The sequence below is a fragment of the Pagrus major genome, chromosome 12 (assembly GCF_040436345.1).
Source record: "Pagrus major chromosome 12, Pma_NU_1.0".
NCBI classification, from domain to species: Eukaryota; Metazoa; Chordata; class Actinopteri; order Spariformes; family Sparidae; genus Pagrus; species Pagrus major.
Window position 1 is genome coordinate 13272044 of NC_133226.1, and position 23448 is coordinate 13295491.

At 39.1% G+C, this 23448-nt stretch overlaps 1 protein-coding gene across 1 annotated transcript in view; it reads right to left on the reverse strand.

The window, feature by feature from the left end:
• Positions 1 to 209: 209 nt before the first annotated feature.
• The window catches only part of nsmfa (NMDA receptor synaptonuclear signaling and neuronal migration factor a), a 48974-nt gene continuing 25735 nt past the window's right edge, over positions 210 to 23448 (reverse strand). Inside the window, exons 9-18 of the mRNA XM_073478526.1 lie at positions 18642 to 18694; positions 15874 to 15963; positions 11257 to 11387; positions 9906 to 9989; positions 9705 to 9738; positions 8562 to 8632; positions 8271 to 8350; positions 7381 to 7483; positions 1648 to 1723; positions 210 to 307 (exon numbers count right to left, since the gene is read on the reverse strand). Coding sequence (XP_073334627.1) covers positions 210 to 307; positions 1648 to 1723; positions 7381 to 7483; positions 8271 to 8350; positions 8562 to 8632; positions 9705 to 9738; positions 9906 to 9989; positions 11257 to 11387; positions 15874 to 15963; positions 18642 to 18694 — 820 coding nt within the window. The remainder of the gene's footprint in view (positions 308 to 1647; positions 1724 to 7380; positions 7484 to 8270; positions 8351 to 8561; positions 8633 to 9704; positions 9739 to 9905; positions 9990 to 11256; positions 11388 to 15873; positions 15964 to 18641; positions 18695 to 23448) is intronic.

Below are 23448 nucleotides of genomic sequence, written 5' to 3' on the forward strand. Positions count from 1 at the left end.
CTTATTCTAGTTTTGTCCTCAGCCTCCTTGTCCCGCCATCCCTCTTCCTCCTCTCCCAGTCCTCTCCCGGATGATAGCAGGTTCAGCTGTTTATATTGAGTTGACAGGTCGAGCACTACAGTTGAGCAATGTTCAGTCGTTGGATCAGTTTTATCAGGTTCCTCGTGGCACTGGAGGGCTCCACTGCACCCGGTATTCAGGTTTCTTCGTCACAAAAAATCCTCATAGTCCAAGAGTTTGGAGTGCTGGCGTGTCTTCCAAAGTCGGTAGAGGCGGAAGTCGAAGTACAACTCAATCATCTCTTTGCCTTGATTAGTAAATGAAACAGGAAAGTTTGAGTCAAGCATTTATAGGAAGCAGAATCACTTTGCTAAAATAGAAGTGGAAACAAAATATCTTGCCCTTATAGTGTTCTTGAATAACAAAGAAAAACATGCAACACATAACATGAAAACAGAAGGTTTTCTGATTAGCATTGAATTTGAATGCTGCTCCTCACTGTCCTGTGAAGGACCTTGGACCAATCAAGTTTTGTTTGTGCTTAATATGCTACTAGTTTGTATTTCCAAGTAAGAGAAAACAAAATTACTTCACAGATAATGTATCTGACTAAATCTTTTTGAGCAAAGAATTTTTGTTTAGTTTTTGCATCCTTGGTCTTGGTCTTGGTCTTTGAGCTTGGGCAACAAAAGCACTTGGGTTAAAGGTAGAAAAAAGTGTTTTTTTAAAGGTCACACTTGCTATGAGCAGATTTTGTATGATAATAATTGTTTGGAGATGCATTGATTGTTGACATTTTGCAACTTTCCAACTATGTTTAACAGCATTTTTTTGATGTTGATGAAAAAACACAACTTTAACTGTGTTATGTTAACCTTCAAACATATCTACTGTTGAGAGGAGTAAATAAACATAACTTCTCGGAGACTAGGTTGACTTGTATGGGGCTAAAGTTGAATGTTGTTTGATTTGAGGATGACTTTGATTCTGCTTTTCCTTTGCTGCAAACATTGTAAGGTGTAAATTGTATATCATTGATGGTGCAGAGGTTAGGGGCTCTAATGGTCAGGAAGCAGGAGGTTTACAGTAGTTATTGGTGCAGCAGCAGTACAGGAGGGGAGAGTGAACATGTCTCTGCAGAAACTTTGAATCAAAGTGAGGAGCTAAAGAAGAGGAAATCTGGCTCTGGGCAAAACAGACAAAAGTTTCTAGTTGTTCCTGGAGCTGAGAACAGGCTTTTGGAACAATGATTATGTTGAGGAGAGAGTACTGTATGTCCCTACTCCCACCTGCAGCTAAGGAGGAGAACAGTGGCTCTCAAGAAAGAGCAAAGTAACATGACTACTTTCTCTCTTATGGTGGGTGTTGTGTACAAACTGGAGCGTGAAGTCTATATGATATGGATCAACTGCATTAAAAATAACAAATTCACACAGAGATAGGAACCATTGTATCAAAACACCAAGGGATGATAAGGATGAGCGAGAGCAAGTTAGTGTACAAGAACAGGATACACATATTTGAAATGAGAAGAACACAGCACATGACTGGATGCAACATGTGAATATGCATCTATAAGGCGCTATGCATGCATGTGTCGGTGTGAACTGCATTTTTGGGTGTGTTTTAATGCTTGTTCAGACCCACCCTGTGCCGACAGCTCCAGCGGCGACTCAAACTCGACAGAATAAGGCCTCATCAGATTCTTCAGTTTCTGGAACAGCTGTTGGGCCGAGATAAGAAAGCAGACACCAATTAATCCTACTGCTTTTGGATACACTTGCAGCAGGGGAGTCTGCATCTTCAGACACAAAATGCACACACACACATACAAACAAATAAACATAGACGAGAACGGCAATGAATCCAGCTCATTACTGCCGAAGAGATGTATGCATATTCTTTCCTGAGCAGGAAATGAGATTGCAAGTTGCTGAGGTGTTCATTTTTCCTGCTTGTCTTCATATAACCTTTCTGCCTCTGAGCTTGTTAAAGGTTGAGAGTAGGACCCCAGTCCCTATCCGAGTCCCATGCTCAGGAAATTAAAAGAAAGAAGATTAAAATCAAACTGTGAACTTTGAAAATGAGAAGCATTTCAAATGCTAGTTGATATTTTGCATTTGTAGTCTTGTGTTTTTGTGTCATACCACATCTACCACAATATGACATTTAGAAGTGAAATTAGTCATTTCACCGCAAACAATTAAGTCATTCATCATACAAAAATTATTATATTTTATTGTTATTATTTTCTTTTTATTATTTTACCCTGAAACAAATCTTGTTGAGATTATAAATCTCTTTTTTAAGAGTTCTGGCCAAGACAGGCAGCATCACAGTTAGACGGCTGAAGACATAAAAACGAACATAACAATTAAAGTGAGACAGATAACAAATTGCTGAGTCGTAATATCGTAACATACAAAACATTTACAGTCAGATGTCCTATTTTCCAAGTCATTTAGAATCACTTTAAATGCATCCATTGAGACCATTTAAAAAATGTGAAGCATTTGCGGGTTCCAGCTCCTAAAAGGTGAATTTGCTGATTTTTTTTCCTCAGTGTTATATGATTGTAGATGGAATACACTGGGTTTTTTGACTGTTGGTTGGACAAAACAGACTTGACAACATCTGTTTGGACACTGGGAATTTTTCAAACTAAACCATTTTTCAATCAATCTGAAGAAAAAATGGAAAATAATCATTAGATACAGCTGGAGATATGTGATCTGGCCAATAAACAATATCACACTCTATTTAATCGCAGTCATGATCCACAATCTAAATTGCAATCTTTTTTCTCAAGTTAAAAATGTGCTGTAGACCTGTGTTTTTCAGACTTTTTACACCATGTACCACCTCAGAAAAAATTAGGCTCTCCTAATAGTACCACTATTATGACTAACGTTGAAATACAGTAGCATGGGCCTACTCTATTCAGCTTACTCTTTTGCGCCATTTGCTGCTAACGTTAGCAGGTGCTGACGACGTTTCAGCAATGCTAAGTAGCTACTAGCATTGAGCTCGTTTAAGTTACGCAACTTCAGTTTTCAACGGGGCTGCTCAAAATGCTTCTCATTCTGATAGTTCCCATTTGGAGCCACATTAACAGTGTTTCATTTTTACCTCCGCTTACTTTTTGTACTATTAAATTAGGTTATGTGAAGTTTGAAAACACAAGTAAGAGGACATTAAATTACGTGATCTCTATGAGTCACCTAAAAAATCGATTGTACACACCTTCAAAATTGATTATGATCTAAAATCATCAGAACGCCTGCCTGAGATGGATTCCTAATTATACAATAATTACGTCTAATTGGAGAGTTACCGTGACCTCCTCTGTAGTTTCTTGCCACATTATGCACATGAAAAATTGAAGCACACTGGTTTCTCGCTTGAATTTACTCATTAGGGATCTGGATACCCCGCACCCCCCGTCAGAGAAATCAAAGGCCAAATGCCCCTTTGTTTTATATTTTATGATGTTAAAATGGAGGTGTTACAGAAAAAGCAGCTTTAATTCTTTGTGTTTGCATCCCTTTGAAAAAAGATAAAAGAAGATGGCTGGATGCCAGACGTCGAGGAGAGAGTGGCTGGGGAGATGCAGGCGGTGTGGCTTGTCTGTAGCGGCGAGAGAGCTAGAGGCAAATAACACATCTCAAATAATGTGTTGCAAGTTCCTGTGTCCTGGGTGGCTTCTTACAAGCTCTCAGTGGCTGTTGTTGCCAACAATGATGCAGATTTAGCTTGAAAATCTCTGGATGAAAACTGGGTCAGGCTGCCTCTTCGACCTGCTCACCTGCTATTCTCCATCCTGAGCCTTTGTTTTCACTCCTGCATCCTCCAAATCTGCTTTTGTTGTGCTTATCAAGCTAGACCCCTTTGATATTTTGAGTGATTATACTAATCATGCATTAACCATTGTGTTTTAACTTTCAAAACAGAGAGGGGGTGGTTTAATTTACCTCTCCGTTAAAGGGAACCCACTCTACCAGGGCTGCCAGCTCAGTCAATATTTATAAGCTTAAATGTGTATTTTAGCACATTATATCAGGATTGAAGTTCCCCCATGCACATATTCACATGCAGTACGACTCTGTATGAAGTCAGAGTATGCGACTTCAGATTTCAGCAAGCCAGGAACCTTTAGCTCAACACATTGCTTTGGTATTAGAAATATCGTCCTGTCTGTTACTGTTGTGTGTTTTGCGTGTGTTTGTTTTGTGCTGTCTGGAGTGCAGAATTTGGCAACAGTTAAACCTACTGTTTAAAAATGGATTGAACAGGGATCCAAGTTGACACCATTTAATCTCTGTCAAACAGAGGCAGACTGGGAGTAATGTGTTCTGGTGATGATGTAATGTTTGTCTCTGTGAGGAGGTTATATGATTGAAAAGCCACATAAAACAAAAATCAAATGATTAGTAAAACACAATGCCAAAAGTGTGTTTTCTAGGGGTGTTTATCACGGTTTGGGCTGGGTTTGAGTTAGGAAAGAACACGGCCACCAACCAATGAAAGTCTGGTGTGAGTATTAGATGTATTAGTACTAGACAGTGGTTTACATATACTGTGGCATTGGTTCTCAAATGGGGGTTGCAGTAAAGTGATTTAAAATTCTGATCTTATCAGACTTGCTCTAAAACCTGCCTTCACCAACTTAGTCATCATATCCACAAAAGTAATGATTATTCATCCAAATTCTCATTGTGTTCATATTTTGTGAGTACCAATCTCTTTAATAATTTTGCAATATTGATAATAATTTTTCAGGACATTCTTTTAAGGCCACATTCCTTGCTAGAGGGCCTCTCCTGTTTCAACATGACTAAGCCCCCAGTCCACAGTAAATAAGGAAATACTTCTTCTCAGTTTGCGCAAGACCTTAATGGCCTGCAGAGAGCCCTGACCTCCATCTTTGGGATAAGCTGTAATGCCCGGCCTTATCGCCCAACATCAGTGGTCCCCCTCGCTAATGCTCCTGTGGCTGAGTGTCAGCAAAATCCCTGCAGCCAACTTCCCAAATCTTGTGGAATGACTATCTGGAAGAGTGGATGCCTTTGTAGTAGAATATAATGTGCTGGATGTAATGTTCAACTGTCCACATACTTTTGGCCATCTAATGTGGTTGCCAGTGGAGAACAGGTGTGTAGTTGGCCCAAATGACAAGCACTGATAACAAAGAGGTACAAGCAAAATCAGATTACTTCTGTTTTCTGACTGAGGTTGGATAGAGACCTCATGTGAAAATACCACTCTGGGATCTTGGGACTGATCCAGCCCCCTAAAAAAAGAGAAACACCAATTCTGTTGTTTTGGATTCAAGCTCTCTTGAAACTGCTGCTTGTGTTTGTGTGTAGGGGTGGAGATATCACTGATGTGCAGTCTGTTCTGCACACTGCCAGACTGTCCATCAACCCCGGAGAGATCCATTTTATATAACAAAGCATTTTGGCAGACATGACTGGAACAGACAGTTAGGTCAGGCAAACACCGCTGGCTATGGTGTGCGTCTGTGTGTGCATGTGTGAGTGTGTCAGCCAGCTTGTTTGTGGCTGTGTTTTGATTTTATTTTTTTATTTTTTGGGGATGTGTCTTTGTGGTTATGTGTATTATTATTTGTTCGTGTCAGGTGGAGAGAGGTGCAGCACCACCAAGCATGTGTGCTCCTTAGCTATATTCACTCGCATTACAGAGAGAGAGAGCGAGAGAGAGAGAGAGATAATTTCCTCTCGAGTGGAGACAGAGAGAGAGAGAAACTGGCAGGAGGATAATATGGTGATTATCAGACGGACAGAGATCCCAAACAGACACAGTGCAAGTATAAATATGAAAACAGAGGGCAGCAGTGAGAGAAGTGACACAAAAATCTGCACCTTGAGCATCCTAGGTTATCAAGGACTGTGAGGCACATAATTGTTTAGGTTTTGAACATGTAAATCAACAGAGAGCTTGTTAAGAATGAATTGGAATTGAACTCATGTGTCACAGTGTGCGACGGTCCCGCCAGGGTAGGAATTGATTTATTGTTCAGCATCAAATTTCACCTTTCCAGATCTGTCGCACATTATCTGTCTGCACTCCACAGTAATTGTATTTCCAGTTTATCATTCAATTTTTATTGTGCAGAGTGACTAAGTGACTAAGTCCGCCTTCTGTCACAACAAAATATGTGATTACTGTTGTGCAATCATTGATAGCCAAAGTAATTGTTTGCAGTACATTCTATCATGCACTGTGATAAAAGATTGGCAATCGTAGTGAGAATAAAGTTTGCAGTTACGTTGTTAATGGGCCTTATCATCAACAGTCAAGAACTTAGATTCCCACATTTACTCACACAAGTGTCTATTTGCCCTAAATAGCCAGATTACTTTACTGAACATTAGCCATAAGATAGCGAGCAATGACACACACATGGTATATATTTGAATTAAGTTGAGCCTCTCATTGAAGTCAGCACTCACCAGTTGGCAGTGAACATTACAATACATAAACTGCTGCAGTCAGGTTGATAAATATGAGTGAAGATAGATCCACTTTTTAATGTCAAAAGTTTGAAAAGTAATATCTGAGGTCTGCTCTCGCCAGCAAATAGCTCTGGATCAGAACACAAGCTGATATGACTCAGCGTTTATTCCTCCAAGAGATTTGGCTCTGCACCTGACTCTCTCCTTGAGAGATGGCCAAGCCTGCACAGCTGAGCAGCGGCTCTGACTCTCGCTGCTTCGACCGGCCCTTCCCACACACCAATTGGTAAAGTCCTGCATACATGTCAATTTTTTGCTCAAAGTTGAATCATTTCACCCATACGAATATGCAAATGACACGTTTAGGCGAAAGAACCCAGCTTGAATAGATACAAATTTGCCTCTATGTGACTCGTGTAAAATCGTCTTTTCTTTCTGTCTGAAGACAACAATAGAACAAATAACAATGGCACAATTGGAAAAAAAACAGCGGCACGTAGAAAAGAAACTCTGCTGTGAAGTGAGTGCATTGATGATTGCATTGTCTATCAGCCTGACCCTCATCTGTCGTTAACGTACATTTTTGAGGAGCTACAACGTAGCTAATGTTGATAACTGCTACGAGAGTATAATCATTAAATAATCATATCTTCTGTGAAATGCAAACATTGTGTGACATAAACTTTATTGAAAACCCAAATACCATACATTAGCTTGTGAATGCTTCAGTGACACAAAATGTCAGAACCTTTTTATGTGCTGATTTAATATAAACATTTTTAATATGTATTATGGCTTGAAATTTTAGTAATGTTAAAGGTGAGCCCTAATGTTTTCAGTCCTCTCTGTGATAAAGAAATGTGTGGAATAAGGGAACCTGTGAGCTAATGTTGTGTGTGCATACCTTCTCTCCGTTGGGGTTGCCCAAGACATAGCATCCCATTATGTGGATGAGGTTGGGTTCCGGGTTGATTTTACTCATGAAGCGACTAAGCCTCCTCCAGAATCTGAGCAAAGACAAAGGCAACAGTTACACATGGTCCGATTTCTTTTCCTCCAAATACAATGAATCTGATTGACAGTTCACATGAAAATAAATACACAAAAGAAAAAGAAAAATAATCCTCTCCTGTTTATCCACTACAGCAAACAATCAGAGAAAAACAGCCACGAGATAAGCGTCAAGCACTAGTCATTTTTCAGTGGTTAACTGCTGCGCTTTTTTCACTTAAGCAGCTGAGTCTCCCAGAGTTATGGAACAGAAGGTGAGCCTTGTGTTTATATCTCTGAAACAAGTAAATATCATCTATGCAAATAGGCCCCCTCTGGGAGGGATGCATCACCCAGAAAAGTAGTAGATTGTGCTCATAAATGACAAACAAATGCAGAGAGGGCGTTGAATGGTCCCTGTTGAACATGATTTAAGCTGGAGAGCATTCAGATGGAGTATTAATATTCTGAAAATAGAGTAAAGAGCATTTACATGACAAATTTGCATCAGAATCTTTGATCATTTGAAGGCCTAAAATGAGCCAATTTATTTTGGCTGAGGTTTTTACAAGATTTTTTCTTTGATTGAGTCCTTGCTCTGATTATTAGTGGAATAAAAGGCTCAATAAAAATGCAGTGAGGGTATTTTAATGATAAAATATTTCTCTAATGCTAGTCTTTTCACAGCATACTCATGGCCAAGTCTACGTCAAATTTCGATGCTTTATAAGACATTAGAAATGTGATGTCATTCACAAATATTCATCAAACTGAGATGGACCCAGTGGTGCAGCAGTAACTTACTGGCTCATATCCTCCTCCTTTTCCACCTTAGCAAAGGTTGCCACTTTATTCTTCAGTAAATACAGGTGACCCGGGCCTCCCTGAGAAACACACACACGGATTAAACACATTAGTACTATCGCAACTGCTAATTTGCTTCTTCTTAATTGAGATCTTGAGAGCTTGGATCCCAAAGGAGGGCAGTCTAGTTTACTATGGGGAATCTATATGCAGCATTTGAATGAACACATAACCCACGTATATCCCAAATGAATCCTATGGTATCAACCTTTATGTCTCCCTGTTTCTCACCTGACAAAAAATGAGCATCCGCCAGAACTTGCTTCCTCTCCTGTAAGCTGTGAGCTTCTTCTCTATTTCCTCTGTGAGGGAGAAAAAAGGGTTGGATTTGATGTGAGCAACTGGGACCGAGAACGGAAAGAGAAAGGAATATGAATACAGACAAGCAACAATGTGTGTAGAGAAAGAGGGAGAAATGTGAACAGTGAACACAAAGGACCTCGCGGGAGGGTGAGTTCAAGTACAGGTGCGGTAATAGACAACAGAGACACCAATGGTCGATGTTGTTTAATTTCGATAAAACAGTATAACACAGGTCAGTGACAGATCAAAATGAAAACCTGAATCAATAACCTCAATATGTGCAAACTTTTCTTTTAAGTCCTTTCAATAACTCTGTGCGAGCTTCATTCAGTTCGGTGTTCATTATTATCTTGGGGAAATTCAAGGGACCATTTATTGTAAGAGCTTCTGTTATGAGCAACAGAGGATCTTCTTCGGAATTCAGAAATAAAAAACACAGTATTTAAAATTAAATTCAAGGACTTTTCAATGACTTTCCTGGCCCTATTTCCTCAAAGCAATTTGAGACCCTGAGAATTTAATAATAAAAACTATCAGGCATTACAGAAGCTCACAGACGAGTTCCTTAGTTCCATTAAGTACATTATGGCCTTGATGTTTCTCAAATTCACAAATGCTGAAGGATTTCAAGGATCTGTGGGATCTCTTGTTATTTAGCAGGACCTTCACCGGTACCAAAAAAGCCATAACTTAGATATTTTTATAGAGATTTGTTTGGGTACATTTCAGCCTGCAGCTATTTTTCTGACCTTTAACTCCCACAGAATGAGTCAGAGTTCACTCCTCAGGCAAACTGCTGCACAGTCCATCCTCCGGACGAAAGGTGATTGATTTACTTTCAGAGGAAGGGCGTGATGTCCTCCTTTTAATCCTCTTTTTATAGATAGAATGTCATATAGATATATATGTATTTTTTAAATAGAACTTATGTATGTATCTATTGTTTTATCTACATTAATTAGCTGTACGCTAGTGTTACATTTACTTACCTCAAAAATGTTAACAATTGTCACTTTCTTATAAAACTGGTGAAAAAGATGGATACTAACATAAACAGGATTACTTACTCACCCAAAATATCATCAAAAGTGGCATGTTCATGGTCCTAAGGAAAAAGACATTTGCATAAAACATAGTCCTTCAACACTGAAAAATAATTTGATTTACATTGCAATCTATCATACACACCCTGTAAAGAAACAACATGTATGCATGGTACATGTCCATGTAGTGTAATGCGTCTGTCAGCAAACATGTCAATGTTGGACTCACATAGAGGATAGGGATGATGGATGGGTCATCCCTCCGGATTATGGTGGGAACGTACTCCGCCTTGGGGACCTTAGAAGAGATCAGCTAAAGGTGAAGGAGAAAGAGGAGGGAGAGGAAATACGGATTTAGTAGGATGTGAGAGATGTAAAGAGGCGAGGGGGGGCGGGTTCAGAAAAATGAGAGGAAAGTGGAAGATAAACTGTCATGCCTACGAGGAATGTAGAGCTCTATATAATAATCCAAGAAGTAACCATTTGCTATTTTCACTTCCCTTTTTTTTGCCTTGTTTACTTGGAATTGGAATTACTTGAAAAAATCTATTCTGTTTTTTTCCCCCCATAAATTACTAAATAACTCCATCAGGGCTACCTCAGCTTGGGCTTAGATGCAGGGTGGGGTGGGGAAATGTAAGATACAGTGTTTGAAGTACTTGATCTGTACTCACTGGCTTGATTCAGACTTTTTAAAATGATTTCCTTTCTAAGTCTGCCAACTTAATGAAAGTGTAATATAGGGGTGGTAACCTCTAGGCACCTTGCAATTCGGTTCAATTCTGATTCAGAGGGCTGCAACGCCATTATAAAATGATTATCAATGCATCTTGCTGCATCAAAAGTTGTGATTTATAGACATGATTTACTTTTTCTCACTAGTCACTACTTGCATCTACGTGCTCCTACAACATAGCGCATTTGGAGTGATCCATAATTAAAACTAAAGTGAGGATTGACTTCCATTATCTTTGCTCAAACTCAGCTATCATCACCAAAATTTGGAGAGGCAACCAAGATGGCGTTCATGTGACACATCTGTCATGACAGGCAAACACAAAATTTAGCTCATTCAGCAGCTGTCATTGGTAGAATATTACATCTTGATTTGTAAAGATCAACAGATCATTGGTTTTATGCCTTGACAACGGTCAACTGTGTATATCTCAAATTCCTCTTTAAAAGGTTATGGCTATTTTACAACAACAGCTTGACTTCACCCTGGTGGCTTTTTGCAGGTTAGGTAAGTTCAATTAATAGTCACCATTATTAAAGATTCTTAGTTCAAGAAAAAAACACCATCATTCGGGATAACCGTAAACAACAAAAGATAGAAATCCAGTTTGTTACAAAATTCTCTCACAGATCTGTCCAGAGTAAACCATCTTCTCAAAAAAAAATCAATAAAGGATCTCGGACAAGAAAATAAACCCAACCTCTCCGACGCTATCACAGTTTCCTCCTGTACCAGTCAGTTAATTGTCTTCATGCACACTTCATAAGTGTCTAGAAGTCCAGCTGCAGGCTGCCGGTAAGCTAGCTGTGTCATCTTGGAATTGTTTTATTAACTTATCTCTCACCATGATTTTGGGAGGTACAAAGTCGTCTCCTTCGCAGGCCAGCCTCTCCATCTCTCTCTCCTCCTCCCAGTCTAAATTGTCATCAACGCCGCCTTCATCCAGGGTACCACAGGAAGCCTGCAGGTCTCCGCCTAGAAGAGAAAATAACACACCGGTGAGGAAAAAGACATCAGATAATAGGGTGTAGGCAGGAAGTGTTGAGTGGGAGGCAAGAAAGGTGACACAGAAAGAGAAACTCTGGGAGTGAAGGACAGACGTGTCCAGGAAGTGGAGAAAGGTGAATGCGGAGGAGAGGATGGGGGATGGAGTTGTTTGATAACGGTGGTGGCATATGAAAATGACAGATGGAACAAGGGAAAGAAGAGACAGCTGGCAGACACTGAAAAAGAATGATTGATAGTGAGTATAGCAGCAGGAGAGCTAACAAGGAGGGCTATGAAAACTCAGACTGCTTTCTTAAGAAGGAAAGTTGTGCTTTTTGACATTTTATATTCTGTGATTGTTGCTAATGGTCTTAATAGCTACCAATGTGCAGTGAAGACTTAAACATGAAAAGTCAGCTGCTTGAGCTTGTCGTGTCTGTATACAAAGTATATATTTTAGTGTTGTCTTGTCGGTATCTAGACGTAACCTTATATGCCAGATGATTTGTTACATAGAACCATCTGGAAAGTCTTCCTTGGGAACTGTTTAGAAAACGGCAGACACTTTCTGAAGACGCTTGGCAGGTAATTGGACGAACCATCTGTCTATCACAACCACTCAGATCAACAGTAGTAGAGTGCCACCACCAACAAGGCCAGTTGTTAAATCAAGGTCTTACTGAAACCAATTGAGAGAAAAGTGAAAACATCTTTTCCATCAAGAAAAGCCTTCAGTACCATTCTGCGCTTTTCTTTCAATGAAATTTACACTCCAGTTCTGATATAACTGATATTATAGTGGTGTCTACGCTAACCTCTTATGGAGCTGCCATACTACCAGAAAGCTGCCATTACCTCAAAGGATGCCTTGATTCCAGCCAGTGCGTCTCTATGACCTCACTATGACCTGCCTGATAGTATTGACGGTTTAATAGTTTCTTTTTCGTTCATTTTTGTCTTTGTTATTTTTGACTTTGTCATGCTGTTTTTAGGTTGAAAATTGACCGGATGCTCCTTTGTCAATCGTGTGTCTGACCTTGCTCAATCTGCTCTGTCAAGCTTGACACGGCTTTAGTCCGCTTCCGTCAAAAGTAGACGAGGCACGAATTCTCCATATCCTGGGCCACTTCTGAAACATGCTGTGGCGCACCTCGAGCATTCTCTAGAATGACTGCGATCAGCTCCGGTAGCCGTGCTGGAGACGGAGTGTGACGCAGAAGTGCCATGTGTAACCTGCAGTTTTGTTGATTTTGTGATGTTTATTTTGTATGTACCACTTTATGTCTGTACCACTTAATTGACTGAGCTAATGAGAGGCTTAATTGTCAGTATTTCTTTGATCTATAGATGAGTGTCGAAGCAGTTTTTTTCCTGCACTTGACACAATGTTTTTGCTGACATTTTAATTCTTGTTAGGATAAGTGCTTTTGTTGTATTGCTGATAATTGCCTTTTCTGATTTGAATGCTGATGAATGTAATTGCCCTGCTCCGTTACTCTAGTTTAATCATAACTATTATTATTGCTATGTAAGTGTGTTCTTACAATATATATTTTATTGGCATGATCTACCTTATTAATGCATCTATATTTGCTTTTATTTGAACCATTTCAGACAGCTAACTTTGCAAGTTTGTGTACCGGCAGACACATTGATGCAACAGTAGGTAAAGCGCAGGTGTAATTAATTTCATTAGCCATGGCTGCCACAGTTCCTGAGTCTGCATGCTGTTTCCCCGGCATTGCTAATCATGACAATTAAATAGAAAGAACTATTAAAATTAAGATTCAAAATGCCTGCTGTTCTTCACAACATTATGATTAAAAGAGGCCTCGAAATACAGTCAAGTTATAGTTTGAAGACTTCTAACAAAGACATCTAATAAAAAAAGGTACCCAGCAGTTAAGAGCAGTTTGAAAAGGAGAATTGAAGCAGAAAAGAGAAAAAAAGAAGAAAATGACAATAAAGATTGACAATTAATGTCACTCCCCTGGGGAACAATACTTTTCCCTCAGGAAAGAAGAAGAACGAGGCATCAACCACACCATTAGACCATCATCAAAAGTCAATTTATTTTTCATCACACAGAAACACTGAAGATGGAGGTGGAGAAAAAACATAAAAACAACAGATACTCCAACATCAACAGAGACAAACGGCACATGCAAACAGTGTGTGTTGATTCACGTATTCAAAGCCCTTTTAGAAACACTTAGACACACTTCACACACGCTTTCACATCCGTACCAGCTCGACACACTCGGACTTAGACACACACTCCATTTTTGAAGACATACTCACAGAGAGAGAGCATCACAAAGTTGAAGAAAGACCCACGGTCATAGGGAGACAGATGGACAGGGTCAGAGTCAACAGCAGAGACAGTCAGTTTGTACGTGTGGTGTGTTTTATGTGCGAGTGTCTGGGGATTTTCAGCGTGTTGTTTCTGAGCCATAAAACGGTGGTGACAAAATGTCACCTTCAACAGAGATGTCTGCGGTCCGGTTCTTATTCTGCATGTGTCTGTCTGTACAGGCTGCAGACATGATAAATGACAGATACTTGATGGAAAGTGGCTTTAACTTCCAAGTAACTTTCAATGATCACCATTTAAAACACTGGTATTAATGCCAGTTATATTAGGATGCTTTCCAGTTGGCCACTCATGGAATAAGTTAAATCAGGGATGTCATGATAGAAAAAAACAAGTACTCAGTCCTTTTAATATGCAAAAATGTATCCAAAAAGTACTACTCAAAAAAATCATGCATAGTTTAGCTTTGTTGGCGGGTAAGGAAAGGAAGAAACTGTGCTGTACTTTGTACGTTTGTCAGGACCCTGTTTTTTGCTGATGCAGTTTGTGTTTCTCAACTTTATGAAAATACTTATTTAACTGGTTAACCTCCATTTAACGCTCCAGATTAGATGGCCTCATTCCAGCTGTACAGAAGTCGGCTCATATATCAAAGTGCTGATTACCAGACCCTTTTTATAGCTGACAAATACTCAGTGCTAAGCGGCTTTCAACTCCATATGAGCCACTTGTGTAAGCAAATTAATTGATGACGAAAGTACCGAGTGAGCACAAAGTAAATTCAAGCTATAATCAATCTGCCAGTCAAGATGTGAGGGCACAAAGGGCCGGATGGGTAATTTATGACTGCGCACATTGTTCAAAATATGTTCTCACTATTCACTGCAGGATTTTGGGCAGATTGTAAACACTTGAGAATGAGTGGACACCTAACGACTTTTTGATTAAGCTCTTTAAAGTGACATGTTTGTACCTGGTGGTGATTGGGATATTTAATTTACAGTTTTCTCTGGAGATGAAGTTTTACATAATTTAAAAGGTGAGGCCTTACAGGTCGAGGTCATGGTTTACTTATTTTTCAGTTTGTCAGTTAAGATGTGCATTCTAGGATTACAAACTGACAATTCACAGTTCAACAATAAGGATTTCCCTTCACACCAAGAGTTGCACAAGCACAGTACTGATCGGGCACTCATGAGACAACTAAGGCGGCAAAGAAGTTTATGAGCTGAAGTGCAAGCTAACATTTCAGTTATTCTGGAAACAGGAGTGTAGTTGGAAGACATTGGTTGCTTTGCAACATTGACACACTGTGTCCTTGTCCTGACTGATGTACTTAAAGAACATTAATCATGACAATTTAAGGGCAGCTCCACTAATTTTCACATCACAGTAGGTTTACAGGTCTCGGGGAGCGCTACTACATACGTTAAAAAAAAAAAAGAGCCTTTTGTGGCTCATGGAGAAGCTACATGTGATCTGAAAAATGGCCTCCAGTGATGTCACTCAGTGGCTGAGTTGCATTGTAGGTAATGAAGGCGCCATGTTTTTAAAACAGTCCACTGGTCTAGCTTTGTACTCCTATAACACTTGGACTCATTGTGGACAGTTTGTGGACTGTGAACAGTCTTTTTTTGTTCCAGCTTCCTCTGGAGCCACAAAAGGCTCTATACTACTTTTTTCATTTATGCAGTAGTGCTCCCCAAGACCTGTAAACACACTTTAACATGTAAAACTGGTGGCGTTACCCTTTGACTTTTGTTGTTATTTGATACGCACTAATAAATAAAACAATTTGTAAAACGCTAGTGAAAAAACATCAACGTTGAACCCTATAATTTAAAAAGCAAAAACCCTGCAGCTTGCTCACATTTACTGGTGAAATAGGATGTCTTTGTTTGTCCTCAACACTCCCTGTATGCTTTTCATTCCCATGCAAATTTCTTGTACCATCTCAACGTTCACACACATTTTGCTACACACACACGGACATTAATGAACAAGCAAAGTGTGTAAATGTGGTTTGGTTACTTCAGAGTTAAAGCTTTTTTCCATCAGTTTTTAATTGCACAGTTTTTTTGTCTACCCGCAGCAGTTTTAAAAAAGTTTGTGTCAGCGTCTCTGTGTGTGCATGTGAGTGTGTAGTCTGTGTGAACTCACTGTCTTTGGGTTCATGAGGAGAGTCAGTCTTGACCGGGGTGGGGTCACTCCAGGAACGGCTGAAACTCTTCGATCTACGCTCAGCGAATGCTAGTGCAGGTGGGGAGAGAGAGTCACACTCACGCACTCACACACACTAACAAGCCCGCAAACTGGCCACTTCTTCTCCACACTCACCACCCAGAACACACAAGTGCAAAGGCGGATGCAGCTACAAGTTCACAGTTACATACAGTGCCATCCCTCCTCTGCACAAACAAATGCCTGCGTGTACAAACTGCCAAACAGACACACAGTATTCTAACAATCTTATATCTTCAACATCATAAAGGATCCTGCAGCTCATGTCTGTCCCTGTGATCATGACTATGGATTTCAAAGGACTGTTCTTGTTTCACAGATTTTCTGAGCTGCGACTCTTTGATAACATCAGCTCTGCTTTGAACAGTAATCACCGTGCTCTTAGAATATTTTTAGTCTACTTGAAAGTGTTTGACACGGTTAATCAACAGTGTCCCTCAAGCACCCATATTTTGGCCTCTGTGGGCTGATGAATACTTGCTAATGCTTCTCTGTTCATTTTGTCACTCGTACAAACTTATTCTTTTCAAGAACAAAAGTCTTTTCATTAGCTGAGGCAATTATGAGGTCAGCGTCATTTTCAATGTTTTTCTTCTCATTATCATGACCTCTTTTTTGTGATTGACATTACAACATGTCTTCTTTAAACCTGGTAAGAATACTCCAAAATACAAATTTAGGTGCTTATTTTAGTTGAGATTTCTGTTCTAGACATGTATTGACATTGTATGCAAATTATTGCATTTTTAATTAGATTGCCCACTTTGCATGTTTAAATATAAAATATCAGAAAACTTGTAATAAAAGAATAAGTCTAAAATAGTCTTATTGTAAGAAATCAACAGGGGAAGTTTCAGGGCACTATCTAGTAGTTATATTTTTTACCCATATGACGATTTTCTGTCTAAAAATGCTGGAGATCTCCATTTCAGTAGCACTTACATAACATTTTCTGGTTTTATTCCTCTATATTCTGTATTTCTACACTCATAGCCAGGTATATGTAACATTTTATTCCTAAAACCATGAAAATTCCTTTTTTTATGGCTGTTGACAGTATATTAAGAAATGTAATCCTTGACTGTAATATATCAACAAAATGACACCTGGCATTATCCAGTGTTCCGTTTTGTATTTTGTAAATGTATGCAATTTAGTGCATTTTTAATTCTATAATAATTTTCTAATTTGCATATCTAATCATACAATTTCAGAGAACTTGTAATACAAAAAAAAATTGTCTTAATCTGAGTAATAAACAGCTGAAGTTTAATCTATTAGTAAAAAATGTCACCCTATTTACCTGTTGTATATCTCCTTAACTAGAGCTCAGATATTAGCAGTCAGAACCCGTTAATAAGGGTCAATATCTCTTAATTGATATCGCTTTCATTTAATATAAATCATTTATTTTATTGGCTTAATCACCCAAAGCGATGCAGAGACGTGGGACGAAATTGGCTCCAGCAGAACTATTTCCTCTTTACAGCAGGGAAAGTCTCAGGTGTGGAACAACTTTGACATTTCTGTCAGCAGCAACTGTGTCTACAGTGCAAAAAATCTGCTAAGGTACAAAATTTGTTCACAATGATTGGTAACAGATTTGGGTTTTAATTGGGTTCAGGCTTGTCTGTCAAAACAGTTTTCACAAATCACAAAATATTTGCTTTCCCAAATATTAAACCGTTACAAAACTGACAACCGTAAGCCACATTTACACATTTCCATTCTGACCTCATGGTACTGGACCAGGGAGTAATTTCAGAAATTCAGAGCTCCAGGCTGCCACCGTTTAGTCGCTAGTTTGTGACCATTTTTGGAGGAAGTTCAACTAAATTTTAAAATTAGGAGCACCTGTGTGACTTGCAAATACGCCCTGTGAGTTTTTTGAAATCATCATCTTATATCATGTGAAACACCAGGAGCAACCTTTCTCCTGGAAACATTTTGCTGTGGCTGCCACAGCCATTAAGAAAATAAAAATCACAAAAGAAAACAAAACATTCCGCGATCAATCATCTAATCCATTACCTTAATACATACACAGTTAGTGGTGCTGAGCAAAGCGCTTTTACCTGCAAGAACTGATCTTGGAACATAGATTATCTAGTTTAGCTTGGTTCCAACACCATTTTCTTTTTGTTCACTTTTCAAGCTCAAAACACTTGACAAGCTGATTAATTTCAAGAACAACAACAAGAACTCTATTTTTTGTTTTCTGTCAGTGTCTTATAGACTTATAGCAATAACACTCACACAAACACACACACACTCCGTCATAAACAATCATCACATCGCTTTTTGCCTTTTTTTAAAAAAAACTAAAATCATTTAGTGGCTTTGTCTTTAAACTTTACACCCAACCAGTCAAACAAACTCCTAAACATTCAAAAGCGATGCAACAGGAAAAGATCACCTACAGCTTACACACTCAGACATACACACATGCACACACACATGCACAGACTCATATCGCTGGCGGATCAAACACACACTGATGCACATATAATCCTCAAGGAAATGCAACAAAGCGTTACAAAATCCCAGCAAAGCAGCAGCGTTTGGTGCCACACACACATGCAAAGACACACCAGAAAACAGAGAAAAAAACACGGATGGTGGCGGGGTGAACAACATCACAGTCAATTTGAGCAAACATATCAACCACACACACATCTCTGACTCACTCTGTGCTTTAATCCTTCTGCTGCCCACCATCCGAAGATGCTTCCGGAAGTTCCTGTGGGTAGAGAAATCAAAGCAGAGGAGGAATAACAGAGGACAGAGAAAGAAGCAAAACGTAAAGAAGAAAGAAGTGGATAGGAAAGAGGGAGGGGTGGGCGGGAAATGGAGGCAAGGCAAGACAAAAAAAGGAGAGTTTAGTGTTAGGCTTCTATTTCTACGAAAAAGAGGTTGAAAAAGACATAATTAGAGGTAAATATGCACATTTCCTCGTCAGTGTGAGTGGAAAACACTTCCCCACACAGGATCGGTGTGGGTGTAATGTACCACATAGCCAAAGTACCTCTTTTCATCCTTTATAGTGTAGATTTATGAGACGCAGGAGATTCATTCATGTAACAACAGCCAAAAGGGAAACCCTTATTTAGGGTTTTGTAGGTTTGATGCATCAGAGGCAATGATGGTGAATCAGAGGGGGTTTATTCTGCCAAACTGATGCATAACGGTGTGTTTCTTGAATTTGTGACAGGCAGAGTAGAAGTTGCTTTGTTGCGGTTGTCTCTGTTGAACTGGATGTCATTTGGTTTCATGCCCAGAGTGATCTTATTTATATTTGAGGCAAGAACCTGTCCAATACTGGAATTCTCAAAAAATAGTGACTAAGACGTATACTGAGCGAGATGTAGAGGCAGCTACATGCTACAAATACAGTCATTGAATTCCTGTAAATTTAAGGTTATGATCTAAAAAACGTATCAACTAGTTAGGGTCTAATTTAACAAGTGCTAGCTTAGACGCCATTTCTGTTGCTGTGGTCAGCTGCTCCAACAATAAATTATATATTAATGAATAATAAATACTACATTAATTTCATTTTCATATAATACCACTTACATCCTGTTTATAAAGAGCAGATGGTGAACCACCACTCTGCATATCTCTTGCAATCCTGTTACTCCATATGTTTACTGTACATCATACCTCTTTTACATTAGCGTGGGTTTTGTTTTCGTTTTTTTCTTTTTTTTGTAATTAGACTTCAGTATTTATTCCTTCTGATTAAAATGCAGGACATATTGCACTGCAAGTTTGATTTATGTGCTAAAACCAGCTGAGTTAATACTCAAGAGTACTTGGCATGTACACAGTTTATTATTATTTTTCCGTCATAACTAATTTCACACTAGGACTTTTAGACTGAATAACTTCCACAATCACATAGGCTACCTGAACGTGTCAGAGGGTGCGACTTCTTAATTTTTCCATGCTTGTAAGGCATCAGACAAAGGACACAAGACACTTTATTTGTCGTTGTAGTCATACAATGAAATTTTGCGTGGTAGCTCTCAGAGACCAGCAGCAATAGAGGACAAGATGAGAAAGATAAACAAAATCGTTTTTGTAAAAGAACTTGGATGCACTAAGCAGACTTTTAGCATCTTCATTATTCAAATGCAGTTACAATGAATCTAGGGTACTGTATCTCATTGAGGCTAATCACGGGCTAATGATGCTGTAAAATGAAAAATATTTTCGTCTGTCGACATCTTTATTCATCAGGAGACTCACAGGTGCAGAACTGTGGTGTCAGCTTGATAGGGCAAGATTGTAATTGCTACTGTATAGATCTGCTTTATGGGGCCCAAAATGGCCTTTAAAAAATCACTAACCAATCAAATAATGTGCCTGGGGGACGTTTGGAGATCATCTTGTCCTGGGCATGGGCAAGACTATTGGCGGCCCTGTATAATAATACATATGTATTCCTGGAACGTACTGGCAAATACGTATAAAGTTAAAAATAAACATGTTTATAGGTTGGCAGATAATATTGGACGATATTGACCTATCGCAGATATATTGGTGTTGGCAAATATGTTGACTGATCTGCAGTCGTTGATTTGTGAGGTCCAATTAGAAAAATTTCCTCAAGAAAAGATCCAGAACATCATAATTTCTAACATGCGGTACGATTCAGATTCAATGCCATATAAAATATATTATTTAATGTGCCCCCAGGTTGGATTTGCATGAGCATGTTTGCTCAAAAAAGCTCTGTGCTTTGTCCAGTAGTGGCTCTTCACGTAGCTGCTTTTAGTAATCGCCACAGTCTTAAATAAAAGCCATACTGATCTTCAGCTGGCTTTGGAAGAATAAACATAGAAGAGTCCATTCTTAATTAAATGCTCTGTTTACACTGTCTTTTCTCCTCTCATCTGTATGCATATCTGTCTGACTCGAATCACATCACTTAACATAATACACAGATACGTGATTATGCATGCGATTGGTCTTTGAGTTTCCTGGGCCATTGGTGCCGTAAAGGCTAGAAAAGCTGCACCGCTTCAAATAGAAGCGCTCTGCCAAAATGTAGTGATTCTCAATAGTTCATCAGTTATAGGTCCAGAAAGTAATGGTGTCTGGGTCTGGACCTGGAGAGCGGTCTGCCTATTAGTGATATTTGGGGATGGAGAGGGATTTCAGGTTAACAAGGGGGACACATTTTTGGTCATTTTGCTAACAAGGGGGATAGCGTCCCCCATGGAATCCACTACCAATACGCCATGATATGAAAACTTCTTTTTAGAGATTATAATTCAGAAAAAGACACAGAAAAAAGAGTGTATATTGATCAGTATATTTATCAAAATTTCCTACTCCCTAATATCGGTATAGGCAATGACAGAATATGTCAAACTATCATAGAAAATGCTTTGGGATACATGGTTGACGAGCTTGGCTACAAACATGTTGTAGTTTCTCTTTTGTTTTCCATTTGCAGGGTCTTGCTCCTTTTATCAAGAGTTTTCATGTCTCCTTGCAACATTAAAGCGCTCTGTACATCTTTGTAGTCTACAGGTAATTTGCATTACCATGTTCCACTTGAAACCTATTTAGTGTCTTAAATAACAACAAAGCACGAGTGTTTGTATAGTTTTTCTGTGCGACTTCCTGCCTGATGCTGACATGATGTTCTATGCAAGAGCCCCAGATAAACATCCTTTTATCTCTCTGCCTCCCTCCCATGTCGCATCTACACAGTTTCAGCACACCAAGCAACCACCAGTCAACACACATGATTAATGATCTCAGCATGTGGTTTCAGAGCGCGCCTGTGTTTGTGTGTGTGGGTCTATGTTGATCTAGCGGTGAAGAAGCACATAAAAATAGAAACAACATAAAAGGAGTAGAAAAAGAAGTCTTTTAAACTCTTTGTTAACTGGTGATGACATTTTCTCCAGAGGTAAACTGAGGACAAACACCACTGAGGCAGAGTGATTTTATATTTTGGGCTCCATAAATAAAACTGACGGTTAACTTGCGACATCAAACAGTAAATTTCACTGCAATTTTCATGAGCAACACTAATTGTATCATGCCAAAAAAGAATAATCATTTAGGATAATGATAAATTGATCTTAAACACAATAGTACACAGAGCCAGACAGACATATTTTTACCCTGATTGTCCTGTGCTTAAACCTCAGCTGCCCACGAAGGAAAGGTGTGGAGACAATTAATGAGATTTAGAGAGAAAGAGAGGAAATGTGAGAGAAAACGTGTCCGCCTCCACTTCCAACTAAAGACAATCTGAATCCGTCCCTCGTCAGCGCTTTCTTCAACACTCTATTACTCATTTCCATATTTCCCTATTTATATATATTTTCCATATTTTCTTATATTATTTCTCACATATTTAGAGTCTCTACTGCCTACTCTTGTTCCATCTACTAATTATCCTTCCCATCTCTTCTTCTTTTTCTCTTTCTCTTGTATGTTTCTTTGATAATGTCCTTTACTGTTATTCCTTGCCTATTGTAGAGTTTTGTTTGCTTTGGGAACATAGAAGTTGTACTGAAAACCTGTGTAATCTTTGCATAAATAAGTTTGTTTCACAGTTCTATTTCTGGCGAGGAACCTATTATAGTGAGTCACTTTAGTGCCACAGTACAAGTATCAGAGAGTATCTCTTTTCCTTTCCTGTCCCATATCGTAGAAAGTGAGATTTCTATATCTTTTTGATGATAAATCTGGTCTAGGTGCTATATAAATACTGTGATAATATCAACGGAGAAATGAGCATAGCCATTTTTCAGAATCTTCCTTTAAATGGGCCGTCAAAACTTCCACAAGTTTGTAATGTCACAACTACACAGTCACCCCCTGCAGCCACGCCCCAAGCACGGCCACAGTTGCAAAAACACAGCAGAGCTGATGCAGACATAGGGTGGCCGGCCCCGGCCTTTGGGAGCTAACCAATCAGAGTGGGATTTTCGAGAGGGGGGTCTTAAAGAGATGGCCACTAAAGTGTTCAGAAAGAGGGTGAATAGAGGTACTGCAGCAATGAACAGTATGTGTTTCTAAACACTAAAGTATGTAAACATTTTCTAGTAGACAGACAAAATAAAAGTATGAACCTCAAAATAGGCATAATTTGAGAACCTTAAGTAAAAGTTGTAATACCACAGCATAAAAAGTAAAAGAGTAAAAGTGCGACTGTCAACCATAATACCACTTGGAAACACAAGGGGGGAAACGTACATTTTCCTACCACTGATCAAATCTGAAAGGAAGCTTTCTGCTGTTTTCAAAGTGTAGTTTGATAGTTACAGAGAAATAAGGCTCAAGAACAAAGTGTTTCACCAAGTGAGGATTCAGGAATGCATCACATACTCGAGAAATATCAGTTCATGAGTGTCCACACCGAAATACGAGCTGTGATTTCTAATATATTGACTGCTGTTTGTTTCATCTGATTTTAGAGGTCAAACAACTGGCTTGGAGAGGATGAAAGACAAAAAAATCAAAAAG